The 16,227-nt window shown below is 47.1% G+C and overlaps 1 protein-coding gene across 1 annotated transcript in view; it reads right to left on the bottom strand.

Moving 5' to 3' along the window:
* The window catches only part of PLEKHG5 (pleckstrin homology and RhoGEF domain containing G5), a 254,737-nt gene extending 242,449 nt beyond the window's left edge, over window positions 1-12,288 (bottom strand). The window contains exons 1-2 of the mRNA XM_083162965.1: window positions 12,151-12,288; window positions 752-828 (exon numbers count right to left, since the gene is read on the bottom strand). Coding sequence (XP_083019091.1) covers window positions 752-828; window positions 12,151-12,154 — 81 coding nt within the window. The 5' untranslated portion in view covers window positions 12,155-12,288. The remainder of the gene's footprint in view (window positions 1-751; window positions 829-12,150) is intronic.
* Between the last annotated feature and the right edge of the window lie 3,939 nt (window positions 12,289-16,227).

The following is a 16,227-nucleotide window of genomic DNA, read 5'->3' as shown; positions in this document are numbered from 1 at the left end:
CGGGGTACATAGACAGCTGGACATACAGACAAATGGACGGAAAGGTGAGAGAGAGAGAGAGGAGGCTCACTCAGGGCAGCTGTGCCCCCCACCTCCTGTCTTCCTCCCAGGAAATTAACTGCCATGGTCCTAACCCAGCACGTGGCACTACTTACCCAAAAAACTATTCAAAAGGGTGCAGTGGGATTGCTTGCTGGGCCCTTGGGCTCCCTGAGCAGTGGGGCCCTATAGCAGGTACATCCCCTGCACACTCTATGGTTACACCATACTTGCCTACCCTTCCGGAATGGCTGGGAGTCTCCTGAAAATTGGGACCCCCTCCCGGCCCCCGGGAAGGTGGGCAAGGCTCCCACATTCCACCCAGAGCGCCCCCCCCCCCCGGAGCTGGGGAGAAAGAAGTGCGGGTCTGGGGGAGGGGGTGGGACTAAAATGACACAAATTGCATCATTTCGCATCATTTTAGCCCCGCCCCCTACTCGCAGACCCGCAAATCGTGGCGTTTGCTTGGATTGGGGGTGGGGCTTTGATACGGCAGCCTTGTCCCCGCCCCCCGACCTGCACATTTTGTTGTACTTTGATTTGAAAAGTCAGCAAGTATGAGTTACACCACCTGAACCACTGGTATAGACAATACTAACAGCAGAGCAGTGTATAAACAGTTAATACAAATACTGTAACTATACCGGCCTAAACACATTGTCCTGGAAATGATATGTAAATACACAAAGCTGTTTTGTGTTCAGGCACTTACCTTTGTGGCTCGCCTTTTATCTATACAGTCAGAACTCTCACAGACCAGGACCTTCTCTTCAGCTGCTGCACGTTCATCTGCAAACATAAGGATACAAATTTACATACACAATTTTATGTGTAGTTTGTCTGCTTTAGTGATGTGTTTAGTACAGTATTTCCCATCACTACTCTTTCCATTATATAACTCTCACCTGCCTCCATTCCCCTACTCACATCATGTAACATTAAACCCTGTCTTCAATAAAACATCATTCATCTCCTGACATACTCTGTGCTGCTCCTCCTACTATATAACTCTCACTCTGTGGCTTCCTGATACCTCCATCCCCCTCCTCACATGTCACTGCCCCTGTCACATACACCCCTGTCCTCACTGACACATCACTCATCTCCTGATATACACTGTGCTGCTGAGGTCCCTGCTCCTTCCAATATATAACTTTCAGTCTGTGGCTTCCTGATGCCTCCATTCTCATTCTCCCATCATGTCAAAGTTACATGCAGCCCTGTTCTCATTAACAGGATCCTGCTTTCTACAATATTAGCATACTGTACTTATGACCAGATATACACTTAGTGCTGTAATGTGCATTTTGATGACCTAATTTGCTACAGTCTCTGCATGTTTCTAAACTGAGGTTAGATTATTTATTTATTAACAGTTTCTTATATAGCGCACACATATTCTGCAGCACTTTACAGAGAATATTTGTTCAATCACATCAGTCCCTGCCCCAGTGGAGCTTACAATCTATATTCCCTACCACATGCACACAAGCACACAAACATTCTAGGGTTAATTTATTGGGAGCCAATTAACCTACCAGTATATTTTTGGATTGTGGGAGGAAACTGGCGTACCCAGAGTAAACCCACCCAAGTACAGGGAGAATATACAAACTCCACAAAGCTAGGATCATGGTGGGAATGGAGCCCATGACCTGTGAGGCAGTAATGCTAACAATTACACCATCCGTGCTGCCCTAGATTCAAATGCACTTTCACTTTAGGATTATAATTATTAATTTTCAGGTTTTAGACCTAATACTTATAATTTCTTATTGCTGCTTATCGTGTTTGATGCGTTATTCGGCCCCGTCTCCATCACAGGAAAAATGCAGCAATTTATGGGTGAAACACATCATTAAGGGGGTTATTCTGGTTTACTCCTTCTGGCAAATTCCTTCTTAGATGGACAAAACAATGTGCACTGCAGGGGGCAAATGTAAAATGTGCAGAGAGAATTATTTTGTTTCTGTGCAGGGTAAATACTGGCTGCTTTATTTTTAAACTGCAATATAGATCTCACTTTGAAATAAAACTCCTCCCAAATGTAACTCTCTATGCACATTTTACATCTGCCCCCTGCAGTGCACATGGTTTTGTCCATCTAAGAAGGAATTTGACAGAAGGAGTGAATCAGAATAACCACCTAAGTGCTGCCTCTTCTATACGACGCCTGCGATTACGGTGTCTCCTCTGCATCATGACCGCTTTACTTGGAAGCGGGTGGGATGTCAGAGGCATGCCTCCTCTTCCTGTGGTGCAGGAGACTTCCTGTAAAATTGTGTCTCCCCCAAGTTCTGTGAAAGCATGGGCAAGTACAGTATGGCCCTTTGGGGGAGATTCTCTAAGCTAAAAATGCGATAAAAAACCCTGTTATCAGGGTTTTTACAGCATTTTGGGATGCTGTAAACATCCCCCGCCGGGTTACCGCGGCAGGGGGGCATCGCCAGAAAAATCTGGCGATGCCCCATAGAAGCCAATGGGCTTCTACCGCATCCCACCGCTGCCCCGCAACGACCCCCCGCCGCCCCGCATGGACCCCTGCCGCCCCGCATCGCCCCCTCACCTGTGTCCGGGCAGCACAGAGCTGTGCTGCCCGGACCTGTGACCTCCTTCCTGCACTGATCCTCTTCCGGGTGCAGGGAGGAGGAGAGCCCGGCGCAGCAGCAGCAGCGCCGGGTAAGGGAGGGAGGGGAGAGCCGCCGGGACCTGCTGGGACCCGGCAACTCTCAACGCAAAGGACAGCTCTTATCGCAAGAGCTGTCCTTTGCTATAATTATCGCATATGTTAGAACATATGCGATAATTATAATTGCGATGGGCGGCGAAGGGGGGGCGGAGCGTTTTAGAGAATCTCCCCCTTTGTCTTTAGTGCCAATAGCTACCTGGGTTTGGGCTTGGTAAATCTCAGAAATGTTAACAACTAACTCCTAACTGTCATTTTCCAAACACAGGAGCAGATGTATTAAGCTTGGTGAACTGGTGCTAAAGTAGAAGGTGGAAATGCAGCAGCTAATCAGCTCCTAGCTATAATTTTTTCAAATCCAGTTTGTAACTTGCTAGTTAGGAGCTGATTGGCTACTGCATTATTGATGGCTATTTTTGGGCCAGAACGCAATTCCTGAAGCTCTTTTCCAAAATTAAGTTATCAGGAATGGCATTCTGGGACCTCTGCGGCCTGCCCTGCTGTGTGTCTTCTCCGCCGTTTTCCTTTGGAGTGGAGCGCATCGCGCAACTCTCCTTCCCCTCACTGTGTCCCTGCATTTAAAATGTGGCTGGGCCGTCAGCCAATCAGAGATCACGGGCAGGCTCCTGATTGGCTGCCACCCGCAAGATCTGATTGGCTTGCAGACCGATCTCTGTAGGAGGACACCGCACTGGGGTGAAGGCAGTAGAGGCACGTTCTATGCTCTCCTCTCCGTGACAGCAGCAACAGACGGTGGCTGCAGCAGCAACAACGGTGAGATGCACTGCTGGTGAGAGATTCTGGCACAGTGGGGGCATATGTGTATCTGGCACCCTGGGGGCACACAGGCACCTTGGGGGCATAACAGAATGGTGTACCAGCGCAGGCTTGAAACAAAATTATTATTAGTACCAGAACGGTATCTTTTACAATAAATTTTATTTCGATTTTAATTCATTAGCTGTAATTAAATTATGGAATTCCATATCAAAAGAACATAATTTATAAAATAAAAACCCAGTTGAACCTTAAAACTCCTATTGATTTCAATTACATCTTCTTTCATAGAGTCAACCCCAATCAAACGTTTTTGTATCCAGTAATAAAATAAATTGTTCATTTCTGTTAAACGAATAAAGTTTTTGTATTGTTCATTCTAGCACCCGCTATCTTTGAAAATCTATGCAGTTCCTTTTCCCGGCCTGGGGTGTCGCTGTCTGCTGTGGTGTTTGTAGCACAGGTCTGGTTTGCATATCAGTGCTGATATACAGACCACACTGTGCTAGAAGCACCACAGCAGACAGCGACTCCCCAGGCAGGTAAGAGGAACTGCATGGATTTTCAAAGATAGCGGGTGCTAGAATGAACACTATTTTGTATAATGTTATATTACAATTAAGATTTTGCTCCAAGTCTTCCATAAATTCAAAATTGTTTGTGCTTTATTGTCCGTTGAAAGGAACAGTGTGCTGCGACCAATGATTGATTACATACACTCGCTGTATTTGTTGGCGCTATATAAATAGATGTTAATAATAATAATAACAACCTGCCACTGTAACAGCACGGCATCGCCAAAGGAACATAAACGTATTTAGTTACACTTAAAATAAAGTTAATTTATTACATTTCTTTTGTGCTTTATGCCAAATAATAAATGAGTTTGGTCTGATTAATGCTAGGATTAGTGCTTGTATTCTAAATATTTTACTTAATAATGTTCCCTATATATCTTAAGAAGGAAACTGAGAGGAAATGTTCATATACAGACAGCTTATATGACGTATACTCATCGTTATGACTGTTCCAAAAAAGAGATACAATTCCTTACTATAAGCAGCATTGCGACGGAACACTACAGTTCTCATGGCAACTACTGTACGACAACCTACTTCATGATAACTATAGTGCTTACGGCTGCAACCATGTATAAACCATAGGGTAGGCGTGGCCAAACCGGTCCTTGAGATCTACCAACGGTTCACATTTTCCAGATCACCTAGCTGGTGCACAGCTGTAGTCATTACTAAGGGTCACATTCCCCAGATGGGTGTTGTATAACACACCGACAGTCGGGATTCCGACAGTCATTAGCGTGACATCGGAATCCCGACTGCACAGCGGGGGGAGCGCAATGAAGTCCCTTGCATGCTGCGGGCACGGTGGCGAGCTGCGCTCGCCACCTACTGTGAGTCAATTACTGTGCCCTACTGTAGGTCAATTACAACCTTTTTTTAAAATTGAAACAACAAACTTTATTAATAAACTTTGCAAAAGTCCTTGAACAGATGGCTGGGTCAGGCGATTGCGGAAATCCAGCATGCTGGAAATCATTCATTTGCCGATCTAGACCAAAATATTATTGGAGTCAGTGAGTCTGGAATGTTTAAACTGGCTCTCCCAGGTAAAAAATAATAATAATAGGTATGTTAGTTATTAGCAGGCTAATGAGACCAACCAACCAACCTGCAAATCACAACTTGGCAGAGTTCTGTGTCACAGATTCCACCAGTGACGTGCACTGAGGGTATGGGGTCACCATGACAACATTTACTACTTTGTCATTCCATAAGGTTAACATCAAAATGTGGAATGTCATCTGCAAAATTTCTACATAAAGAAATGGTTGAGATGACACGTCAACATAGTGAAAATGACGACAATAGAAATGTTAGGGTCAGCATTAGGGTTATTATTACTTGGCAACGCTGTCACGCCGTTAACAGTTCGTCAGTGTCAACATTGTGTAAGTCAACCATGTACATGTTAACGAGCTGGACATGTCAAGATGTTTGACGACACACTGAACATTTCGACAACATGTTTATTGACACATTGAGTATTGATGTAGAGGTTATGGGCATTACTGAGTTGCGGATCTCTCTTTATGGCGAGATTTTGCATATTGCGCATGCTACACATTTTTGCGTATGGTCATCCTGGTCTGAGTCATATATAGCGTTATGGAGATATAGCAACCCCAGTAAAAGAGATATAGTAGGAAGGAAGTCTCAGGACAATCTTCATTACTACCCCACTAGTACAACAAGTTTACCTGGGATCAGTGGTGTATCCCCTCTATCTGCGCCTCACTGTGATTGGACAGAGAACAATGTGCAGGACAACAACAGTCCTATCAATTGGTGCCTCTCCTTGGCCCTTATTCTGATCGGTGCGGATATTCCCGCATGCGGACGGACCGCCGATGTTGATCGTCTGCGCATGTGCAGAGGTCACTCTGCGCATGTGCAGGCGATTTCGCCGCACAGATTCTTTATACGCCGCACAGGGGGCGTAGAGGGGCGTGAGGGGCTACTTAGCCTCATTACCCTATGCATACGCCCCGCGTTTCATGGGCGTTCCCATGCAAACGCGGGGCGTATGCATGGTAATGAGGCCGTGACGCGTGGGTACGGGGCGGGCATCTGACATCGCCGGATGTCAGCTGCCCGCCCCCATACATGATTTCACACGGACAAGTGTCCATGTGGTCTTGTGTGGCGGGACCTGGTGGAGCGTGCGGCCCTGCATTCGATGTTCAGCGACCATCGAATGCAGGGGCTGCTCCCAAGACGGAGGAGGCGTATCCCCGTCCAATTTCATGCGGATCGCCACATATCCGCGTACGGACGGCAGGTGGCGATCCGTATGGAAGGCGGGGATTCGCCTGCACGGTCGCGGCCGCATATTCTGATCGGGCCGCACCGATCAGAATAAGGCCCCTTGTGTTTCCCTCCTATGTCCCTATAGATTGTAAGCTTGCAGCAGGGCCCTCCTACCTCCAAGTCTGTCTGTTGTTATAACATAAATAAATAAATCACATAGGCAATGAACTGGGATACACAGAAGATTCTTGGCTCTCGGACCCCTCCCCCCCCTCCCCCCAATATGATATATATTTTACAATTTATTTAAGCCCAAATATAATACAGATATAGAAAACATTCCATTGACCACCATGCAATGCACCAAACATCCCAGTTACTACCATACAATACACAGAGCATTCTAGTGCTCACCCTACAATACACAAAGTATTCCAGTGACTGTGTGACTGCTATTCAAAACATACAATAAACAGAGTATCCCAGTGATGACCATACAATACACAGACCATCCAAACGACCACCAGTTAGAGCACAGAGCTTACCAGCGACTGACATACAATACACAGTGAATCCCAGTAAGCTCCAGAGAACTCAGAACGGATTCAGTATAAAATCCCGGCAGTCGGGATCCCGGCGTTCAAAATCCTGACGCCGGAATCCCGACCGCCGAAATCCCAACAAGGGGGGGACGTGGATCGCCCCCCCTTGCGGGCTCGCTGCGCTCGCCACGCAGCGGGCCCGGTGCCTCGCTGCGCTCGGCACGCTAATTTATTCTCCCTCCAGTGGTGTCGTGGACACCCACGGAGGGAGAAAGTGTCGGGATTTCGGCGGTCGGGATTCCGAACGCCGGGATCCCGACCGCCGGGATTTTAACTGCATCCCCTCAGAACATCCTCCTGAGTCCATGTAGGTAGAATATGCGCTACAAGCTCCACTACCATCACAAATCCAATAATCTTATATTCAATATTTGCTTCTTATACATCTCTATGGTGTATAAGAATATTTTCCTTTTGTTGAAGTAAAAAATTCTTGCCACCGTTCCCAGATTTTACCAGCAAGAGAAAAACTACAACACTCCAAGAAATAATTCAAGGGAAGATACTTTACGCTTTATATCGTGAAATTGCATTTGGCCAGTATTCCGTCTTTAGTAGCTTAAACAAACAGAATAACATTAGGAATACAGATTTTTTCCTGGTCAGGGACATTTCAAAAGGGAAATAAATACTTCATGCTCCATTGATCGATTCTCTTTCAGCAATGTTTTGAAAGAAAGGAAATAGAGGAAGAAATCATTTTCATCAGAGAGCTCAGAGCTACATGGGGTGATTGGGAATGTGGAGAAAACTGCTCTACTAATGTGATCTGTAGCAAGTGGTTCCTGCAACTGATTTTGGGAGGGAGCTGCCAGAGAAAGTAGGGGGCAGGCACCGCAACAGTAGGCGGGCACCGCAATAGTAGGCAACAGAAGAGAGTAGGCTGCAGGGCCGGATTAAATCAGGGGCAAAAGGGGTCAGTACCCCTGGGCCCCCCTCTAGCTAGGGGCCCCCTGTGGTTGGCATGTATTTTTGAAAAAAAAATAGTTTTTTTAGCTAAAGGTTTTGTGCATGGGACTGGGGTAGTGCTGCAGCTTCACCTATCTGCCAATGTGACAATGATTAATGGTGTTGAGCATAGGAGCCAAGGCATTACTGGGAGTTGACTAAGTCCCATGACACTTTGCACAAGAGGGCAGAGGCTGAGAGGTGTGTGCTGAGCTCTGATTGGTGGAGCTCATTACATGCTGTTCAGGCCATGGAGGACAGCAGCAGCAGCCTAGTCATGGGAGGGATTTTAATCACTGGGACTGTGAGGTCTCCTACAGTCCTACAGAGTAAGGTGCAGAGGGACAAACACAGGCTTTTCATGTGGTATGTATGTATGTATATATATATATATATATATATATATATACCCCCTGATGAAGTCTCTTGATGATGAAACGCGTGGGGCGTGGCCTGAATCAACAACGCAGTGTGCCTTGATGTTCCTGACCCACGGAAGCTCCTGATGGTGAAAAGACTGGTCCCGGTCATTCCTGTTTGCGGTGCACATTGGTGGATTCGATATTGGCAAGCTGTTTGCTGTTTACTATTATGTATGTGAGCCTACACTTTTAGTAAAGTTGAAAGAAAGAAAGGAACAGCGCTTCTTTGCTACAATGAGTAACACACAGTGGATTAAATGTAAATGAATATATTTAAGTAAATTACACACAAATATACAATACAATATAAAAATAGAATAAAAAGCTGATTGATTTGCTCACTCCTGGATAATAAGTGATGTATCACTGACTCAATGGGTAAACATGAAGTAAGTGCATATTACCACAAGATGGGTGGTGGGTCACTGTCCATAGACCAAGGAAAAAGAGGGGGGGGGGGAGTGTCACAGGTCCTCTCTGGTGCTGCGGTGTCCTGATGTATAGCTGCTGGAGGTGTCTGTGAGATAAGTTCTGGAGATGGGATCTCGATACCCAAAGGTCCTCACTGGTGATGCGGTGCCCCTATACCCGCTGGAGTAAACCACAATGGGATGGCAAGGTGGAGATGGAATTATCCTTATTGTTGGTGATCAATGTTGGAAGTCCACCTGAGGATTATTTGCCATATCATCCAGATATGGTTTTGAAGGTTTTGGGGGTCACTTGGAGATTCCAAGATGAATCCCCACAATGGAGCAGTGACTGAAAAGTGTCCAAGTGGTGGGTAGCAGTCCTTGAGTCAGGAATTGGGCCCAGGAGTGGAAAAACACCTGACACGTTTCACTATTGGCTGTAGCTTTATCAAAGTTGATAGCTTTTAGTAAAGTTGTTTTTACTTAATGCTCATCATTACGCTCCCTCTCCATCATTTTCTTTTGCATATATATATATATATATATATATACATATATATATGCAGGGGTCACAGGAGGGCACTCCACTTGGTAAAACACAGTGCCGGTGCCAGGCACATAAAGGTTGATAATAAAAAGCACTTACCCCCACGATGTGAGGAATGAAGCCGGCACACAGAGTTGAAGAATAGGTGATTTAATAAGTCACCATCATGTAGACAGTAACAGCTGTATTACCCGACAGCCGTTTCAACTGGCAGTTGAAGCAGTTGAAACGGCTGTCGGGTAATACAGCTGTTACTGTCTACATGATGCTGACTTATTAAATCACATATTCTTCAACTCCATGTGCCGGCTCCATTCCTCACTTCGTGGGGGGGGGGGGGAGGGGGTAAGTGCTTTATATATATATATATATATATATATATATATATATATATATATATAAAATCTCCCCCCTGCAGTTACCTATAGATCAAGTTTATACTGCCTTTACTCTGTGTTTTGACAGTTATTATCTTATACTTATATTTTACCATACAGGACAGGTTAAAAAATGACTTTTTGTGGCACTTTGTTGTACTACTGTAACCATATATTTTAGTTTTTATGCTGCAGGAAGGTTATCCTTATTCAATATAACACAAACTCTGGGGCTGGCGTACAGGAGAATGAACTCTTCTTCGGAAAAAATCCAAAGGCTTATACTGTGAAGGTGCCAGAGCTGTAGGTGTGGCTAGTGCTGTGTGGCCCAGTGCCGTGTGGGTGTGGCCACAATGACACACAGTAGTTGTGTAAATCCCCTACACTATCATCCTCAATGTCTTACTAGACACATAAAAATACACTGGCCTTTTTTAAAGCATAGAAATCTGGAGAGGAGGTATAGCCAGCTGCTGTGGGTAGCGGGGACAGGTTGTCATGTCATTATGGTCAACCCCATTGTGTAAAAATGCTTGGAACTGTGCGGAGGTCTGGAGGACCTGTGCCAGCTATGCACAACCCAGCTTACAGTGGTTGGCCATCCGTCACACTCATACTTAAGTGCTGTACTGATATTAATCTGGACTGGCTTACAACAACTACATGATGAAAACAAGTCTGTAATACCAGTCAGTTGTCTTTTTCACAAGTATGAAGCATCTGACTTGTCCGTTCTTGGGCAAGACTAAGATTGGAAGATTATTATAATGCCTAGGCCAGACAACGGAAATGATGGGAGACAGAAGAGATGGCTGATTCTAAGCCCTTCAAACACTTTGCAGATCCGGAGCTGCTGTCTTCTCCAATCCGTACCTTGGAAAAGCTTTCCAACTTCTCATTAGATCAACAGAGTTGCTGCGAGATGGTGCTCAAAGCTATCTTACTGCAAAATCAACTTATTTCAAAAGGCGAATTCCTCAGTTAAATAAAGAAAGCCTTAATATAAGCACGTTTGGTTGCTATATATAACTTTGTCCGTGTTAGCAATGCATGTGGGAAAAGATTGGAGGAACTGTGTCACGAAGTACGAATACATTTCACCTTGTATGTACATTTGCAGCAATCCCACACCCGGTAGTCCTCTGTAACTGTTAACGTGTTCCACATGCCCAGGTGTCAGCATTGTTGACACAATAAACCCATGAAAAAACAATTTTATATGTCAACCTTTTCCATGTCAATGTCATCAGCGGCCTCCTTCTCTCCACAGCCTTCATAGCGCCGAGTGAGTCCTGGCACAGGACGGCAGCCACCCGTCGAATAATTTTTTGCCCGTACACTCACATGCAATTGCGTGTTCGCATGGGGAAGGGGGACGGCCGGCGGTCAGAGTCTGACCACTCAGTAAGATGCTAATGTACGCTGCTTACCGAGCCAACTTGAATGACCTCCAAGGTTTACTTCCAGGATCACATATGTTCTATTAGTGCAAAATAAATCTCTCCCTTTATCCTATACCTTACCAGCACCACAGAAATGACAGTATCAAACACTATATAATATACCTTCATTCACAGTCAACACATCAACTGCTGTGTCTTCATCTAAGACCATATTATTAGTATTTAAACTGTGCAATAGGTGAGAAATACAGAGAGCATATCCCCGGCAATAGGAAAAACGCACCAAATGGGACACGAATGATAGGACGACTGTCTGTAGGTTCACATCAGATGGGCGACATTCACAAGGTCAACACAAGCAATAAACATGCCTACGGTCGACACATGAACAAGTGGACATTGTTCATGATTTTTGGGATTCTTTTAAACTTTACCATCCACGTGGTCTCAATAGGGAACAGTAAAGTCGCTGAGGGGAAACGGTACACTAATTTTGGAAAAATACGGCAACCTTTTTATGTGTCGACCTTTACCATTTGTTGTCAGTGGGCATGTCGACCTTTTGGGGATGACCAAGACATCAACCCCATGACCTACACCCATTAAATTTAATAGAATATTACAGAATACAAAAACACAATGCGAAGATAAAGCCAACGAGGGTGGATTTGTATTACATATTACGATTTAAATGTCTGTACACATTTATATATATATATATATATATATATATATATATAATTGCAATGCTAAATATAGAAAGGTATGCTTATACTTGGAAACATACATTGAACAGATAAAAAGATGTTTTATATCAAATTACATTATTATGGGTCAGGTCAATTAAAAAAAGAAAAAGCAGCATAAATGAATAAAAAACAAAAACAAAGAAATATTTCAATACCATGGACAGAATGTTAAGGTTATACTGGTCCGAGCGCCCTGTCTGTCCTAGCACCATTGAAGGTTAATAAGTGCATGATCTGAGCATTCATCTGCAGTCATCGGAGGCTGAGCAGCAATCCTGTGATATTCTGCGTTCCCCATGCACCGTCTTCCCCCCTCATTACTCTGTTGTTGCTACTGCGAATATAATTCTTCAACTCACCCATTGATCTAGCTGTTGGCGGTCTCTCCCCTTTCAGATTTTCCCCAGTGGAGCCGTCTGACAGGAGGGTGCTGTTCGGAGAGCGCTCAGCTCTGTAATGCAGCCTGGCTGAGGAAATGTGTTTATCTCCTTCACAGCCTGAGAAAAATGGAGATGGGAAGTCTGGCCTCAGAATTATTTTTGATCGACAACGATAGGCAAGAAATACATCAAAAATTATTTAAAAATATATTTTTTTCCTTTTTTTTAATTTCCAAGGATTCCAGTATCCCAAAAACAGCAAAGTAAAAATAGCTTTATGGTAAAAACAAAGGCACGAAATATACAGGTATGGGCTGTAGTGTTGACACTATGAAGGTCGACATATATTAGTTTGACCGCTAAAGGTCGACAGTGCTTAGGTCCACACATGCGATAGGTCAAGTGGCTAAGGTCGACAGCGTCGGAAGATTTTCACAATAATTAGGTCGACAATGGGAAGGTCGATAGTCAAAGGGTCGACATGCGTTGTCACATTTTTATGTAAGTCAACATAGACACCAGATCAGTGTAGCACTGCGCTTGCCATGCTTCTGGCCCTATTATGTTCTCCCTCCGCGCCCTAGTGGATGGTAGGGTATGAAATACCGTCTGTTTTGGGGAAAAAAGTGAAAAACTCATGTCGACCTATTGCTTGTGTTGACCTTGCGACCATGTCAACCTTTAGTGGTCAACCTAATGTATGTCAACCTTCAAGGTATCGACCTAGCGGCCATATACAAAGCATACAGAATTGGACAAGTCACTATGAAGTGATGCTCCATTGTAGATGAGAGCGAGCGCTTTGTGCGGGAGCTGAGTTAGGACGCCGAGCGCTTTGTGTGGGAGCTGAGGTAGGACGCCGAGCGCTTTGTGCGGGAGCTGAGTTAGGACGCCGAGCGCTTTGTGCGGGAGCTGAGGTAGGACGCCGAGCGCTTTGTGCGGGAGCTGAGGTAGGACGCCGAGCGCTTTGTGCGGGAGCTGAGTTAGGACGCCGAGCGCTTTGTGCGGGAGCTGAGGTAGGACGCCGAGCGCTTTGTGCGGGAGCTGAGGTAGGACGCCGAGCGCTTTGTGCGGGAGCTGTGGTAGGACGCCGAGCGCTTTGTGCGGGAGCTGAGGTAGGACGCCGAGCGCTTTGTGCGGGAGCTGAGTTGGGACGCGGCGCAGCGGGTGACTCACCGTGACTGATTATAGTGTGTATGACATTACTAATTGATGCTCTCTATCTACGTAAACACAGAGAGACGGTGTAATTCATGTGACAAACTGGAACACAACATCCTAGAAAGATCAGGTCAGATATTTATGTTAGAAAGATACAATGGAAGCACCGCGCTGTTTCTTTAAAGCACCATGGATTTATTCACATGCACCAATATCTCTTATATATTTAGCCAGATCTGTCACTCATCCCGTGTAGGTAACATTCCCGCCCGGAGAGTGTTCTATGTGTATAACGTTCTACACATCCCACCCCCTTGACATCAACCCCCCCCCCCGCCCAGCATGGGCTACAGTACACGCCCACCATCCACCATTACTCCACAGCCACCATCCACCATTACTCCCGCACCCCACCCCCTCTGCCAGCAAACCCCCCCTGGACACCCACGACCCCCCTCTCGCAATTCGCGGCACCCCCCGCGAGCCACCCTCCCCCCATTCGCGGGACCCCGCGACCCCCCCTCCCGCGATTCGCGGGACCTCCGCGATTCCCCCCCCTGCGATTCGCGGGACCCCGCAACCCCCCTCCCGCGGTTTTGCGGCAACCCCCCCCCACTCGGTTCGCGGCGACCCCCCCTCCCAACATTCGTGGGACCCCCGGTGACCCCCACCCTCCCGCGATTCGCAGGACCCCCGCAACCCCAACCCTCCTGCGATTTGCGCCCCCCGCGATTCTAGCCCCCCCGCACACCCCCCCTCCCGCTATTCGCACCCCCCGCACGATTCACGGCACCCCTCGCATTTGCGGACCCCCACAGCATCTCCAGCGCCCCCTCCCGCGATTCGCGACCACCCGTGACCCCCCCCCCGCGCGATTCACGGCTCCCCTCTCCCACCCTCCCCCCATTCGTGGGACCCCCACAACCCCCCCCGGCCGCGATTCGCGGGACCCCCCTGACGTGATTTGCGGACCCAAGCTCCCTCCCGCGATTCACGGCACCACCGCGCCCCCTCCCGCGATTCACCGCGCCCCCTCCCGTGCTTCGCTACGCCCCCCCCCCGGAATTTGCGGACCCCCTCCCGCTATTCACGGCACCCTTCGCAACCCCTCCTGCGATGGGCGGACCCCCTTCCACGCTTCACGGAACCCCACAGCACCTCTGGTGCCCCCTCCCGCGATTCACCCCCCCGTGACACACCCCCCGCGATTCACACACCCCTCCCACGATTCATGGCACCCCCGCACCCGCCCTCCCGCGATTTGCAGACCCCCACGACCTCCCCCTCCCGCGATTCATAACCCCCCGCGCCCCCCCTCCCGCGATTCATAACCCCCGCACCCCCCTCCCTCTATTCATGTCACCCCGCGCACCCCACGTGCCCCTCCTGCGATTCCCGGACCCCCACAACCAATAGGTCATTATTCAGATCTGATTGCAGTACAAATTTGTTTGGAAAATCGGCAAAACCATGTGCACTGCAGGTGGGGCAGATGTAACATGTGCAGAGAGAGTTAAATTTGGGTGGGGTGTGTTGAAACTGAAATCTAAATTGCAGTGTAAAAATAATGCAGCCAGTATTTACCCTGCACAGAAACAAAATAACTCACACAAATCTAGCTCTCTCTGCACATGTTACATCTGCCCCACCTGCAGTGCACATGGTTTTGCCCATTTTCCAAACAAATTTGTACTGCTATCAGATCTGAATAAAGGCCATAATGACAAATGGATTGAAAAATGTACATAATGCTACACTGATTAAGCCAAGGGTTCCATGCTCATTGCCATGTGAGACTGCCATTGTCAGTTCTATGCTTGTTGCCATGGGGGTTACATGGTCATTGCCATGTGGAAATACATGCTAATTGTCAAGGGGGAATACATGCTCGCAGTAAGGGGTGGGGGTGGGGGGGGCAGCTACCGCCAGGGAAGAGTGACATCAATTGACAGCAAGGTAGAGAGTGGGGAGCTGGCTGGCTGTAGTCAGAGTACTGTGCTGCAGGTCTTGGGCTCCGGCTTTTTAAATTCTTGCACTGCTGCCTGCCGGGTCCGCGAGCCGACTGGAGCAAGCTCGCAGTCCGGCAGCCAATCAGGAGTTGTGGCTCCTGAGTGGCTGTCCAACCACGAGTTTGCATTGATTGGCTAGCAGACCTGGCAGGTAGCAACGCAAGATTTCAAATAGCCGGGACCTGCAGCTCCTTGCTCTCTGCTTGGATGTCAGTTCTGCCTGGCAGTGGCTATCCCCCCTGTTACTGCGAGCAGCAGCTCAACGGGGCATCCAGCATTTTATGGGCTTCCCCAAGACAACACCAGGCTGTCTCCGAAGGGAAAACAAAAATGTGAGAAGTGTGCAGTGTCGCCCCCCCCCCCCCCTGAATCCGCCACTACAACATTGGTCCCCGTGCGAACACGCGGGGGACCAATCAAATAAGATTCGGGCCCAAAATGTACCCGGCTAAAGGGATAAATTTAGAAAAACAGTTGTCCGACTTGGTGTAATTCTGTGATTTTGCAATCAGAGATTTACTAAAACCAAAATCGAACCCTAAATCCACTTTAACACAACAAAGCGGGCACAGATTGTACTGATCCGGACAGTGCATTGAGTCACCTTCTAGATAGTTGTAGAGTTTATTGTAAATGGGGCAATGAAATTACAATCAGACTCGCCAGAAACTGATGTGTATCACTATCGAAGCAAAAGCAGCCGTCCTGCGATGTCCAGTGATTTCAAATAGAAATCAAAATGGCATACCTCCCAACATGACCCTCTCCAGGAGGGACACAATGCTCTGCTCCTTGACTTCCATCTTGATGTATGATTACCATCACCTGTGTTGAACAGGTTAATTGATAAGAAAGGTGTTTCAACACAGGTGATGGCAATCCTACA

Source organism: Crinia signifera, chromosome 19 (genome assembly GCF_055691185.1).
Source record: "Crinia signifera chromosome 19, ASM5569118v1, whole genome shotgun sequence".
Taxonomy (NCBI): Eukaryota; Metazoa; Chordata; class Amphibia; order Anura; family Myobatrachidae; genus Crinia; species Crinia signifera.
Note: the sequence above shows the minus strand (reverse complement) of the source record. Positions and strands in the feature narration are given on the sequence as shown.